At 41.0% G+C, this 15,102-nt stretch overlaps 1 protein-coding gene across 9 annotated transcripts in view; it reads left to right on the forward strand.

Moving 5' to 3' along the window:
• The window catches only part of FHOD3 (formin homology 2 domain containing 3), a 414,657-nt gene that overhangs the window by 349,519 nt on the left and 50,036 nt on the right, over positions 1 to 15,102 (forward strand). For all 9 annotated transcript variants that reach the window (XM_068936172.1, XM_068936173.1, XM_068936165.1 and 6 more), the window contains 2 exons: positions 5,675 to 5,833; positions 14,432 to 14,614. In XM_068936172.1, the coding sequence (XP_068792273.1) occupies positions 5,675 to 5,833; positions 14,432 to 14,614 (342 nt within the window). The remainder of the gene's footprint in view (positions 1 to 5,674; positions 5,834 to 14,431; positions 14,615 to 15,102) is intronic.

Here is a 15,102-nt window from a genome sequence, read left to right on the forward strand (position 1 = left end):
AGAACATTTGTTTTTCCTCACTGCATAATCCATCTTTCTTCTCATGTAGGCAGAACAATTGGTATCAAAGAAATTGCGTTCTTTTCCAATTAAAAAGCTGGTAAAAGATGCCCTGGAACATCACTCCTCTTTAAAATAAATAAATCACCTCTATGTTTTATATGTATGCCTATATGTTTTATGGTGACATAAAAAACAGTCAGTAGCTTGAGTATTTTACTTTTCTTCTGCTGGCATAAATTATTATGTATTCTATGTATTATTGTTTGCTCATAATCTGGGAAAGCCAGATGTCTCTCATGGTAGTATCTCTTCATTTCCCTTGTCCAGGCTATCAACTTGTCCAAGCTATTAACTCAGAATTTCCTGATGGTCATTCTAGATCATCTCAGCCAAGTAGAAACATTACAATTGGAACAATTTAAACCCCCATTAAGCATATAATAGATCTATAAATACAGGAACTATGTAGATCCCACTGCTGTTACTGTTCTTAGCTGGATTTTCTGTGATGCAGAAACAGCTTTCAGACATGTGTTGTACATAGATCTGAAACGTATGGCTTAGCCGCTTTAAAAACACATTCAGCTGATAGTTCATTTAGCAGATGTTGAAATTAATTTCTTTCTCTCTAATTCCTTCTCTACTGAGGAAGGAATGTCGGTGACACTGTGGCATGTTACTCCTCCTCATCTCTCTCCCCGTAAATACAGATCTGCCACAGATGGTTCATAGATGGAAGGAATGAGAAAGTTTTCTTAGATCCATAAAACATTTAATCCCTTGAATTGAATGTGGACTTATGATATATTTGCCATTTCCAAACTTCAGCTGTGTGCTAAATGCCAATATTGTAATGGATCAGTCTGGCCTAATTTTTTATTCTTACCAGAAATTTTGATAAAATGATAGATTGTTTAAATTTTGACTTGTTTATTTTTCCAGTCTGTTAGCATGCACATTCCCAAACTACCTTTGGCCACGTTTTTTTTCCCCCCTCTTACTTGCTTCCCAACCCTGCATGGACTGCCTGATGCTTTGGCGCAGCTTTTGGCTTCTGGCTGAAAGATGAGTGAGCAGGTTTCTTTGAAATTAGTGAGAGTCTGAGGAATGATTTAGGTGACTGCTTTCCTCTTGGAGACTAATACCGCTCTCTGCATGAGGCATTATACCTTTGGCTTTCTTTCCACCCTCTCCATAACACAGACATAGAAGTATCATTGTCTCTGTACAGAAGACAATGATGACTTGAGAATTATTGTAGTGGAAGTCTACTCAGGCTTCTGAGACTCCTGCACGTTTTTGGTGAATGCCAGCAAATCTTCCAGGGCAGGAGATGGTCTTTACATCAAGCAAGAATGGGAATAATTAAGCAGACCACTGAATCTGTAAAAGACTTGAGGTTTGGTATGAAGATTGCACTCAAATTAGGACAGCTCTTGCTTTTTCCAGACTTCTTGGTTTCTTTCCAGGGAGAACATTCCCCGTTGTGTCTAGTTTCTCGTGTCCAATGGCTGCAATCCAAAACAGGTTTATTCTATAATATCGTAAAGTCTGACTCACAGCTCAGTTGGTTCAGCTGAAAAAAGAGCACAGAGCAACAAATCAAAAATCAGTTCTCCAGATTTCGTAGCAGCAGATGCAAGCAGGTGCATGGAAAAGGAACAGGCCAGAAGGATGAGAGGAAAAGAGAAGTCAGGGTGTGGGGTTTTTGGCTCTGTCTTTGCATTTACTCTTTCATACAGCTGTAACCAATTTTACTCCAGTTTCTAATCCTTCACTGTGATTTCCACAACACACAGCTATAAACAGCTACTTCCTGGCTCATGAGAAGTTTTTCATTAAACACAACAGGCTGCAATAAAATGCAGTGGATTTTAAATTGTGGGATGTAATATGGGAGTCTTGGGGAGGGGATTCTTGATTTGAGGAAAAAAGGCACTGCTCTAGACAGCTCACTTATTGATTATAGTTAGCCAAGCACGCTCTGTTGCAGAAAGTCTATTTTCTGGATTAGAGGGCTACGACATCTCATTAGCAAACAGAAAAAGTGATCAGGTATCCCCTCCAAGCCAGCCCAGAATTTCTTTCCTTCTCTCTCTGCCAAACAATGCAGGTATTTTGGCAAAGTACTTCCAAGTGTTTATATTTCTGTGAAGGAAAATGAAAACAAACACAGTCTTTGGTATCAAATGTTACAGTTCAACCCTTCTGCCATCTGTTACGTTCTGTGTATCATTTAAAAATATTTGTTTGCTTATTCATCCTTACCCTGTGGGGGATATAGTGATTCGTTATGTGCCAATAGGTGTAAAAACTGTTTGGAGTAAAAAATTAAGGAACACATTTTCACATACACAGGTGATCACATACATACCTAGACACGCATTGCTTTTGAAAATGTTCCTTGCAATTTGAATAAACGCTGAGGCAAGTCACAAATGTGCACCGGGATCTCTGGAAAAGATTTGTTAGGCATATCCCAGCCAAAGTCAGTGGCAGCTGGGTGAGTGATTCCTTTCAATATCCTAGGGCTAAATCCTCGCTAATTAAGATGGAAACCAAAAAAATCACAATCTCACTGTTAAAAGAATTGCCCAGGTTTCTCTATACTACTAATGCAGATTGTTTGGCAAGTTTAAATGCAGGAGATATTTTTGTCTTCATGCTAATATAAAATTACTTCTTTACATGATCATTGAGAAAGCAACTTAAATGTTGATGCTCCCAGAATTAATTAATGCAAAGAGCTGAGTTTTAGACTTATCTGCTCATCACAGCACAGGTCACCTCCTGTGGGACTGTTTACTCTTTGCAATACTGTTTTTGAATAACCTATTTGGACTACCCAGCCTTCATAATGGCAACAGATTCTGGCCAGTTAGGTCTCACGCAGCTCTGAATTCACTGCAAATGTTAATACATTGTAGGAATGATTGTTTCCCACAAATTATAGCACTTGATACATTTGTATTTATTTGTGTATTCATATTTAATCATAAAATATTCAGCACGTAAGGGTGTATGCTATATATTGACTCATCAATGTATGAAATGAAGTGCTCTCTTCCTTCAACCATCTGAAGTCATTTTCTGTTAATGAGCTAAGAAAATACAGCCTGAAGTCACCTAGTATTATAACAGAAGTTAATAGTTGTACTTTCTTTTAATAGGCAGGCACTTACATGTGTGCAGTTTCCTTGCAGGAAAAAAAGGAATTATTTTCCTAATAGTAGGGTAATAAAGTTCAAAGTAGTAAAATCTCTCTCTTTTTGTCATCCTTTTGTTCATCTGGAAAGGATTTCTTTGTATCTCAGCCTTTTTCCCCAGAAGGGATTTAAAATCTGTTTTGACCATGTTTTTGAAAAGAGTTAGTTGCCCCGAGTGTTTTTACCCAATATGCACATATACCTCTAGAAAATACATACGTGCTTACATCCCCTCTACAACTCATCTGTCTTTCATAGCTCCTTGCAGAGGAGAGAAAGCACTGCTGTAGTTGCAGTCAACGCAGCGGTTAGCATCAGACATCCCTCAGATGAATACGTCTCTTTTGTCAAACTTAGGAACCTAAAAAACAGAGCTGCAGAGCGGAGGCTTACTTAGCCATACCGCACATGGGAAGCCTAAATTTAACTCCTTTCCCCGAGCTTTTGCCCTTCTGCATAAATTCTTTGGAGCTGTGCAGTTCTGTGCTGTGAAGTACAAGGTAAAAAGTGGTGGTTTAAAAAAGGCTTAATGTGATAGAGGCTCAAGAGGAAGTGGTCTCTGGTGAACCCTACTTGTTTTTGTGTGGTCTTGGCCACTAACTGTGGTCCTGAAAAAATGATTAATGGCCCTGGAAGTAAAAATGACTGCTTTAAAGGAAAGGCTGTATCTCAGATCTTTCAGTTAGCTCCCAGATGAAAAGAAGATTCTGTTTCTCAGAGAAGAGAAAGTTCGAGAAGGGTTCAGGGATGCTTTTGAAGGTGTCAGGAGAAATCTGATAGAGCAGAGGTGTAAAAATTGAGACTAAATGTCATTTTTTGGTCTCCTAAAATGTGTCCTGTTTACTGCACGACAGAGTTGCTTCTTTTTAAAATTAATTAAGAAAAAAAGAGTCTTTTGTCACTTTCAAAGATTATGCATGTGTGGAAGTGCCCAGCTCTTGGAAATGGCATTTGATTTCAGTTTCCCCTATATGCAGAAGTTTTATCATACGGTACTGATCATATCGGTGTGATGGAAGTGTTACGATGCCCCACACACTCTGCGCAGCCCTGTTAATACTGGTCAGGAGCCGCTAACCCCAGTCGCGGCTCTGCGGGGAGGCCATGGTCACACCTCTGCTGCCTGCGCTGTACTGAATCGCCGGTTTGCAGATTACAAACCGTGTAAGCGCTCACCTGTATCAGTGTGTTGGCCTTTTTCCTGACAGCATCCCTTAGCCCATTTCCATGGTTGGAGAAAGGAGAGAAAAAAAGAAAATGTGTTTCTGAAGTTCATATATATGGAAAGAGAGGGAAAAAAGTCACATTTGAGGCTAGATTCCAGTGTACACTGTCACTTTCTCCCTCCTCCTCCTTCTGCCCTCCGATGTACGCGGAGCAGAGTCCTCTTTCAGCTGCGTGGGTTAGGACATGTTTAGTTCCCCAGGATGCACCTTCTAGCACGGGGCAATGAGAGAATAAAAAACATGCTGTAAAGTCCAAGTAAAAACCACCTTCAGCACTGTATTTATGCCATACAAATGCTTTGTAAATCCCCTTGCCTAATTGCTATGCATTTTAGCACCTAAGAATGTGGAAAGAGAGGAGGACGTTTCCTGTTTCTTTTAAAGCATATGTTGTTACTTCTTTGCACTTCCGTTATTATTTATACTGTTCTTTTTGCTGGAGGGTAAGACCTACAGATTATGTCTGGTCTCAAAGAATGCAAAAACAAGTAAGTGGGTTAAACTTATTCTGCACCTGCGATGGGCTTGATTAAAATACCATGAGCAAAAAGCAGTAGGAGAACACCCTTCCTTCAGCAGCCAGAGCGCAGGAAGCTGGGCCAGCCTCTGCGAGGAGGGTCTCCAGAGCTCCTCTGCCAGCGCCCCGCGTGGGTGTCCAGCACAAGAGAGCCCTCGCAGGCAGGTCAAAATTACCCTGTCCGTTTCCCAACTAGGGGATGAGGGAAAGAGGTGAACTGGCCTGTGCGGGGTCATGCAGCCAACTGGGAACCAAGCTCTGGAGCCGTTCTGCTGTCCCGCTGCTCTCCCTGCCAGGCCGTGCTCTGCGCACCGCCACAGCTAGCTCCGGCATTGCCTGGCAGTGGCTCACTCCAATTAATCAGCCACGGCTCCTCTCGTCCTATGGTCGGACTGACACTTCACCCGAACTTTGATGTTCCCAAGACTCACAGTAACACATGCATGATATGCTTTATCCTCAGACTTTATCCTTTACCCTTGCACGTGACCAGAGACTAATTTCAGCTCTCTGCTTAAATCCTGGCAGCACACACTGACACCAGCAAGGATGGTTGGGGTCTGTGGTGAAGAATTCTGCTTTCTTTGATAACTGTAAATGAACGAGTTTTATATTCAGTGTCAGCACCCTAGCATAGAGGAAGTCCTTACTGAAAGGAATAACTTTTTCTTTGTAAAACAGACTGGAGAAGTAATCTTCTTGTTCTTTTCTCATTTATCAAGAAAACTGCTGCAGACGGGAAACGGCAGGAGATCATTGTGTTGGACTCGAAACGAAGCAATGCTATTAACATTGGCTTGACTGTGTTGCCCCCTCCACGGACTATCAAGACTGCTATTTTGAACTTTGACGAATATGCCTTAAATAAGGAAGGAATAGAGGTAAGAAGGAGTAGTCAATGTGCTCAAGGCTGCGTTTTCAACATTTCATTTTTTTCAAATATTGCATGTGATAGGGACTGGACTTTTCATGGAAGAGGGAAAAGGTGATGTATTTGTCATTGCTGAGGTACGAAATTCATCAAATCAGTGCAGTGCACTCAGCGTGCATTGTTCACCCGAGGCTGGAAATGCTTGGTAAATGTGGATTTCTGTGCTAATTTGTTATCCAAGTTTGAACAGCAGTGGTGTAAATTCCTACTGAGGTTTTCAGGGTATTGTGTATTCCTCCGACGTGCAGTTTCCTGTTACTTTTATTAGAGTTATTAAAATTCTACCCACAGGTCAAGTTCTGCCTGCGCCCTCATAGACATACAGCACCACAGCACAGGCAGGGAGTTTCTAGAGCTGACGCAACTGGTACAGGGTTTAATAAAGTTCATGCCCAGCTAGCTGTTGAACTCAATGGTATATCTAATGGAAAACAAATACAGTGACTAGTTCTCCTCAAAATAGCAGTTCTGTGTTACTGTTGTTTGAAGTAAAGCAGTTGGTATAAAGATTACAGATGATGTAATTTTTACCATTACATGTTTGACTTTGCAGATATTCTTACCAAGATCCAAGATGAGCTCTGTTTATTATTATTTTTTATCAAAACATTTTTCTTCTATGAAGTGTAAAATAAGCCTGCTGCTCCTCTGTTCTTTTTCACTATGGTTGTATTGATTTCAAATGAGTTTTGAATAAGCCCATATCATCTAGTAAGTGTAATCTGCACAGTTAACAAATCTCAACCAGTGTTTAACTGCGTAGGTCCAGTGTTGATTCACCATCACCTTTCAATGGTTCGGTACGGTGTTTCACGCCTTCGCTCTCTCCACCTTTCCTATGCTGACTACAGAGTAAAATGAGAAAAGCTGACTAGTATGGCAATTGAGCTGTCAACAGTTACATGCAAAAGAAATACTTAAAGACAAAAGATTGTTTTAGCTAGAAGGCAAGGCCTGAATTATCCCAACTAGATTATAATTTTTTCTCAAAGATATATTACTTATTTGCTGTATGCATACATAACTTATATTCTGAATCAAACTGAAAAAGTAATTTTGTAGCTCAACATAGGCTGCTCTTTTTCTATCCAGTTGGTCAGATTTTCATATTTGAGGCAACTATGGTAACCTTGAGTTTCCTGCTGGCAGTTATGTGGCTCTGTGACCCAGCCCCATGTAGCCACCGCAGCAGGTTGCAGTGCTAAGCTTTCAAGGGTTGCAAAGAAGCACCCCCTGTATCAAGTCCCACTCATGCCAGTCAGACCATACTGTGGTAGACAGACTCTCCATGGAGAGCCCAATGTAGAGTGGCTGATGAGGAAACATCTTTGTTATCTTGCAAGTATCATTATCTTTGAATTATTGCCTTCCCTGGTGCACTGAAGAGGAGTTCAGTTGCTCTGGACAGCCCACCCTTTCCAGTGCCACCAACATTTGTAGCTGCACCGTCCATCTGCCAGCCACCTGTGGTGTCTACATTTATGAGGGCCTTGTAGCGCCACACCCTCCTTTGGGTGGCCTTTGCATTAGCTGCCAGAACCCCATAATTTCATTTAAAATATACATATGATAAATGCAGGCAGCTTTCAAATTGAAGAATTCAGAAGCCAGGAAATTATACACTGTTGATATACTTGCCCAGTGGTCAGGATAATGGGATTTCTGAATTCTGTGTCCACATCTTGAAGCTCAGGATGTGAGTAATCCTGATGTGATCATTCAGGTGTTTAAAACCAAGAGAAAGAGTAAATAGATCAGGGCCCGAGTACTTTTCACCTTGTGGGAGGAAGCCTTCATTGGTTGAGAAGGATTGTGTTCACTGAGAAAAGAGCAAATTTTTTTCTCAATGGGTAGTTCCATATTTATTTACTGCTTGTCAGGTCCCTGCATTGCAGTCGGATTCCCTTCCCCAAGTGCCAATTTACAGAGTTTTGTTAGAGCACGTTAATACAGAGCCAGATAGACTTTTGCACTCAATGGAGGGCTGGATTGAGCTATGCAGACTTGGTCAAGAGTTGCAGAAAGGGGCACTGAATCATGTCGTCATGGGTCCCACTGTTTTAAGCAGGGCCTGTGTCTGGCAGTTTTCTGTGCTGCCCCTTTCACCTACGCTGTAGATAAACTGACTGCTTGCTTTTCCTCTCTTCCCCTTTGTATCCATCTATTCATTGGCATCATCCTTAGGATTAGGTTGAAGGGGACTGGGGCTGTCTTTCTGTTCCAGATTTTTTAGTAAGTTTTCTGATCTGTAACTTTACTTCCTAAATAATAGAAAATAATTGTCATGATGATTAAAGAAGCAGTAATATTGTAAGCGTCAACTTAATTTATATACAAATTACAGAGAATAAAGCAAAATATTTGCTATATTGTACACTTTATAGTTAATCTATACATTGAATGAAACAGAACTGGTGTGGAAAAAATTATACAGTTTAATTAAAAAACAGCATGACAGTGCATACTCAAAAACCTATCTGCAGAGATATCATCTGGAAGAGATATCATGGCTCGTAAGCAGAAAAGCGAGGTGTGAGGAGTGCAGTAGAACTCCTGCAGCGAGGACTTTACATTCAGTGCTAAAATTTCAGAGAAGGTATAACTTAGGCAAGGTTGGTTGGATCATCTTCCGCTTTTAGGGAAACCAAAAGGGAGCAGCTTACCAACAGGAGGTATAATGTGAGCCTGCCTTTGCCCTGGCTTTGAGTTTGTGCTGTGTCCTTCGCTAAAGAACATCTTCGCTGTCACGTTAGTGCATGTTTGACTTCAGTTCTGCTCCTTGGTGGACGAGTTCAGGTCAAACAGTATTTTAAAACGGCGCCTTTTAAGAACGGTGGACTAAAGTAGTGTTGACAGTAGCACTGATAACAAGGTAACGATGCGGTGGGACGTAGGCCTCATGTTTGCAATAGCCCAACTCAATGACCCAGTAAACCCTACGCTACTATCCTAAATTCTGCTGACCGCTGCTGTTACTTTTGACTTTGAAATGCTGTAACTAATTCATTCTTTGCTTTTTAACTTAAAATATGTAATAGAGAGGAGAAAAACTCTTCAGGTATTTTGAGGCCCTCTACAGCTAAGGATGTTAAGTATTTTTAGCCCATATGTTTGGAGTGGTCAGGCACCCCAAGCCGTAGAACGGGTCCAAGAATGGGGGCTTGGTGTTAGAACGGCATATGTGGCTGGTGTAGCTTGCAGAGAGCGTGCACTGTTAGAACCATGTTTTCAAAGGAAAGCACAATCTGTGTTTGCGAGCATGCATCAATCCAACTAAGAAGTTTTTGCCACCTTGCATTTGCCAAAGTGGCTGTTTTGCTTTCTCTGAAAGCTTGGCATTCACCGTGTTCAAACAACTTGGAACTCACTGTAGAACAAAGAACTGCTTACTTAGCATGGATGAGGGCTTTCTGCAAGTTAAGCAGAAAAGCCAAGCTTAAAATCCTGACATGTAATTTTAATGAAGTGTATCATGGGCAAAGGACAATATAGTCCACTAGAACAGTCTTTGTTGCTTGTCTTCAGTAAAGGAAATGAGTGGATCCCTCCGTAGGATGCTACTCAGTAAGGGATTGCAGATTGAAATCGAATTATAGCCAAGGGTATGATTAATTTAGCTAAGTAAAATTGGGGTGATACTGTGAGAAAATTAAGATGGGCTGCTTTGTGCTTTATGATGTTGCTTTGTGATGCTAAACAATATTGCATTGCATTGGTGGGTATAGTTTTTAGGAAGACTATTTGAAATGAAAACATTCTCCAGGTATCCTAGGCCCTCTACATCCAAGTGTGTTAAGTGTACTTTAAAGCCCATGTGCTTGGAGTGGGTAGGTACCCATAAGCTGTAAAAAGGGACAAGGAATGAGAGCCTGGTGTTAGAAAGGCAGATGGTGACATTTATAAACAAAACCCCCAAATTCAATTTTCAGATATAATCAAAGTATTTAAGTTTATGTTCTGAGGTTTGCCATGGCACAGTGTTAACTTCAGTTTCCAATTTGGTTATCTAATACATTGCAGAAGTGTGATGGGATGTTTCAAATTATGTTAGCTAGCTTGACCTGAAAATAACACCTTATGCATGAGGTAGACAGAAGAGAGAATTGACTCAAACAGTGCCATGTTGGCTTCACGTCCTCTGTCAGTGTATCACTGTCCTAGCGAGGCACAGATTTCATTTAAAGAAAAAAGCTTTCACTCCCTGCAGAAAACCAAGACATCATCTATGGTTTCTCTGAACAGCAGTTGCATGTTCATGTATTTCAGTAGAGAGCTGAAGTGCAGCAATCTGAATGAAACAACAGCTGTTGGTTTCTGATTTATCGAGATCATTATAAGGTATTTGAGATGTAGTCCCTTTTCAGAACTAGATCATTTTGGAAGAGTTCAAGTAAAATTAGTGCAGGTGGCCGTATGTACTGTGGAGTCCTGAGCTTCGTATTCTATTGTTTTGTTAGAGTTTTTGCAGGTAATGCAAACCACCAACGTGTGTCATTATTGGGTGTCTGAGAAGCCAAAGTGTGAAAGCCATTTTTGGGTCTGAATCCCCTGCTGAGGCCTATCAAATATCAGATGAAATAGCCACTAATCTGTATTTGGATATATAGCTTACGAATTTGTAGGTCTTGAGCCACAGAAAACTTAGGACGCAATATAGCCAGATATTTAGTTTCCCAATTTTTCTGTAAGCTCTGCTCTCCCAACAAAACCAACTGAAATAAAACATAAAAGCCACCCCTGCAACCTCGTCATCACTGAGAAGTCCCATTATCTCCCAAAAGAGGTAGTGTGAGCACTTGGTTTCTGGAGAGGTTCCAGATTAGTGATAATCTCTGGTTAAGTTTTTTCCTTGCATTCCACATTTAGGCCTATGTCCCCTCCAGCAGATTGGGAATGAGCACTCACCCATCTGCCTTGCTGGTTAGTGCAGGTAGCTGCTTCTTCCTCTGCTGGCTGCTGTGAATCCCTGTCTGAGGCATCTAGCCTCTTCCTGAGTGTTTCAGGGACAACTTGTGTGCCTAAAATCAACCCTGAGTTTCCTATGAATTTTGCTCTCTAAGCATTCCTCTTAGAAATTTTTGGAAATTAGAGAGAGGGAGCAAATGAAGGGCGGAAATTTAGGGGTATTTTTTAAACTGCAGGAGCAAAAGAATTAGGATCTATGATCACATGTGAATGAGATGGCCAAAAATAATTTATTTTTCTCCATGAAGACTTCTGCATTGTTTTTATTCTCTCTACACTGAATGTTATTCTCTTGCTTAAAGGATGGTATGAGAATGCATGGAGATGAAATATGTATATCGCATGGCCTTGTGTCACTCTATCAGCAAAGAGGGTATCAGCACAGGGATTGTTGATAACCCATTCTTTTTTTACGTTACCTGAATAATGCCATCCTGTGGACAGTGTTACAAGCTAATGATTAGGTTCAAAGCTATTCATGGTTTAATGGTCATATCAAGTGCCAGTTACCTTCTGCCCTGCTGTGTTTTTATGCTACTTTTGCTGTCAGTGATGTGTAAAAAGAAAAATAATAAAAATAAATATACTGGCAGATGGTAGACTCATCAATTTTCAACACTGAACAAATGGCTCAAATTAGTCAGAGAGTGCAAATCAAAAATGGGAGCATTTTATTACTTGCTCAGGAGCACATGAAGAGCTTGATGATCAGCAGGATAACAATGATATGCTCGAGCAGATTAAAAGCAGTGGTGAATAAGCTGTTATTGTGGAGGCAGTTGCACCCTGGATGGTGTGAGATCTGCCAGCACGTCAACAACAGCCCTGATCCTACCAAGGCGGCGCTTAAGCAGCAGGGGTGATCTTTGCACTGCAAGTAGAGGCTCTTTGGCTTGGCGTTCCCCTTTTCACATACTACAGTGCCCAGCTCAGCAGCGCAGCAGACTTGCAGTACTTGGACTTGGATACTTTTTGTGAGCTCCATCTGGCTTGTGGTGTTTACATAAAGCTCGAGGAGGAGGAGAGTCCCTTTGGAAGTAAAGCTTACTGTTTCATTGCCCTCTTTAAAATGCCTGAAAGCAGTGCAAAATCTCCAGAGAAAAGGCCCTGCACCACCACAGAAATACTTGTGGGATCTCTGGGCAGCTGCCAAAAGCCCTAGTTATTTGTAGGAGGCAACTGAGAATACTGCTGAAGTGTTAGCCTTCAAAAATGCATCAGAAGCATTTTCACATCCATCACATGGCTACTGCTGAGCTCTCCATGTATGGATGTTCATATGATCCTGTTTTCAAGCTGCCCTGGCTCACTTGAAGGGATGCTGGCTTCTTGTTACTGTTTCGGAGAGGAACAGGCACTCGAAGCCCTAGCTTCTAAGGTTTCTCTTCCAAACACCTCTTTGTATGGATTTATGAGTCAGCCTCTTTTTTTTTTCCCCCTGAACTTTTAAATACAAGTTTTGGTTAAACGCTGAGAAGTGCTCTGAAACAGATGCTTAAAATCTCTAATTTGATTTTGGGTATGACCCAAGTGAAAGATGGATGGATAGCACATCTCGAAATCAGTCGACACATGCCACCAATCTGAGTAGATGTACATCAGAATATTTTCCAATCAGCCATTAACACGGGAAGGAAAAGCACTGAAGTGTACTGAGGGATATTCCTTCTCTTTTTTTTCTTAGAATATGAATAGATTGTAAGCTTTTGTTCCTCATTAAAGTAGAAACTCACAGACTTCAATACTTACTGTTTCCTTTAGTCGTAGGTGAAAATGTAGATGTCTTACTGTTATGCATAGCCCAAGCAAGGAGACTTTTCTGTTAAACTGAAAGGCAGAGTGCCAAACCAGCATTAACAGAAAGAAATGCTCCTTTCTGTATGTTTATGGAACTCGGCATAAGAAAATGGACAGCAAGACAAATGCTGTTGCTGAAATCAAATGAGTCTCAGTTCAACAAAGCGAACATTATCTGCTTGCCTAACCTTTGTTCTCCACCAGAGTGGCCAGGGAAGAATTCCTTATTCTCCACACTTAGCTGCAACACTGTACAATGAGCTGGATGAATTATCAGTATTGGAAGGGGGCAGTTGTGCTACTTTGATGAATTGGCTGTGTCCAGTACTGGAACAGACTGTAGTTTGGATTGGCAGGGCTGATAGCTCTTTGGCTGGGTTTTAATTGTTCTCTCCTTCTTTCCAGAACAGCCTCTATCATTAGAGAACGCTGCAAAAAAAAAAAAACATGTCATTTTTCAGATGAATAAACATAGGTCTTGCTGAAAATCTGCTGCTTTATTTTAATGAGGTATTGATCAGTAGGGTAAAGATCTCAACTTATCTGATGCACTTATGTTATTTTGGTTTTCTTTTTCATTTTAAAATGAATTTAATATGTTAAAAGCTCATTAAGAAACAGTTCCTTTGAGAGGAACTGGAAGGAAAGCTGCCACATGCAAACAAGCATGTAAAATCCAAGAATTAGAAGTAAAATATAAATGTTGTGAGCAATACTGACAGCAGAAAATGAAAATGCTAAGATCCTTTTTCATCAATATTTTAAACCTGTCAGATCAAAAGAGGGAAAAGACCATATGCTACACAATGCATAACTTAGCTTTAAAGTCAATGAACGTTCCTTGGGAAATTGTCCTCAATTCAGATGAAATATTTAGGAATGACCAAATATGCTGAAATAGTTGCCATATTTAATTAAAAAAGCAAAACAAACTGAACAGAAAACAATAACTGGTGAGAACAGCAAGGGCCAGGAGCTCTTGCTGCATCACGTGGTAGGTATAGCTATTCCTTTCCACCCTCTCTGGGGACCAGCGTTTCTTCCTCCTCCAGGCTTCCTTCCAAAAAACAACGTGCCACTTCCCTTACTGAGGTTGTCAATTTATGCAGCGAGAAACATCCCTCCAGCTGCAACAGGGCCTCGACTTACTTCTGTATACCCACGAGTGCACTGAAAGATTCATAGATGTTACGGCTGAAAGGGACCTTAATATCTATTCTGACCCACTGTAAATCACAGGCCACAAAATTGTACTCCTTCTCCCACCCTCAGTCCATATGTAATTTGCAGAAGGGTGGCCAGTTTTGATTTAAAGGCATGCAAGCTGAGGAAACCAGTCCTAACTATTCTCCCCATCTTCCTTCAATGTTTGACCCTGTGATTAATCATATGTGCTGTATACGCATAAGTAAAAATGTATTTTTATAAATATGTATGTATATATATACTAACAAACTGCAGATGTTCAAGATAATAGGCCTTGCTTTGGTTTCTTGTGCAGTGTTTTTGTACTGGATGTGCTTGGTTAAGGTGCTATACTAATTTTGCAGTCTGTGATTGAGGACTTTTACTATTGCTGAGAAGTCACTAGGGTGTAAAATGAGCTCAGATGAAGTCAAGGCGAAACCTGCAGCAGGAGAGTTCCCTGCTGGAAGGCTTACCCCCAAAATGTCTCTGCACCATCACGTCCTGCTTTTCTGGGCCTCCCATCTGGGTCTCCCAACCCCATGTATCTCACCAGGAAGCATGTCCCCCTGCATTAATGCCTTTTGTCCTTCTTTTCTAGAAAATTCTGACCATGATCCCAACCGAGGAGGAGAAACAAAAGATCCAGGAGGCCCAGATGGCCAACCCGGACATCCCCCTGGGCAGCGCGGAGCAGTTCCTCCTCACCCTCTCCTCCATCAGCGAGCTCTCGGCCAGGCTCCAGCTCTGGGCTTTCAAAATGGACTACGAGATAGTGGAAAAGGTAAGGTAGGCGTGGGGAGGGAGAGGTAGAGATGCTCTGAAGTCTTTATTAAAGCTTTCTCAGTCTTCTTCATTATGTGAGCATATGTTTTGGGGGTATGGTTATTGAATAACAGGAAACAGCAAGAATGGTCCTTCAAAATCTATTCCTTCTATAAAAAACAAAATTAGAAGTTCCATCTTCCTTCCTTTAATTAGGCAGTAATGATATTGGACAACTCCTTACCACATCTCCAGCTGCTGTTATTCAGGAAATATATTATTTAAAATTGGTAAGAATTCATCCTTGGATAGATTGAGTGAGGACTGCAGGATATGGCCTTAAGTCATGACAAAAGAAGAGGGATCTTACGTCCATCCAGACTAAGGAGAACAGCATCCATGAAATTTATTTCTGTTTATAACTTCTTTGAAAGTTATAAGATTATCCTTCAGGGATTTTCAGTTCAGTCACAGACAATTGTTGCCACCTTTTTTATAGATGGCATT

Source organism: Struthio camelus, chromosome 2 (genome assembly GCF_040807025.1).
Source record: "Struthio camelus isolate bStrCam1 chromosome 2, bStrCam1.hap1, whole genome shotgun sequence".
Lineage (NCBI taxonomy): Eukaryota > Metazoa > Chordata > Aves > Struthioniformes > Struthionidae > Struthio > Struthio camelus.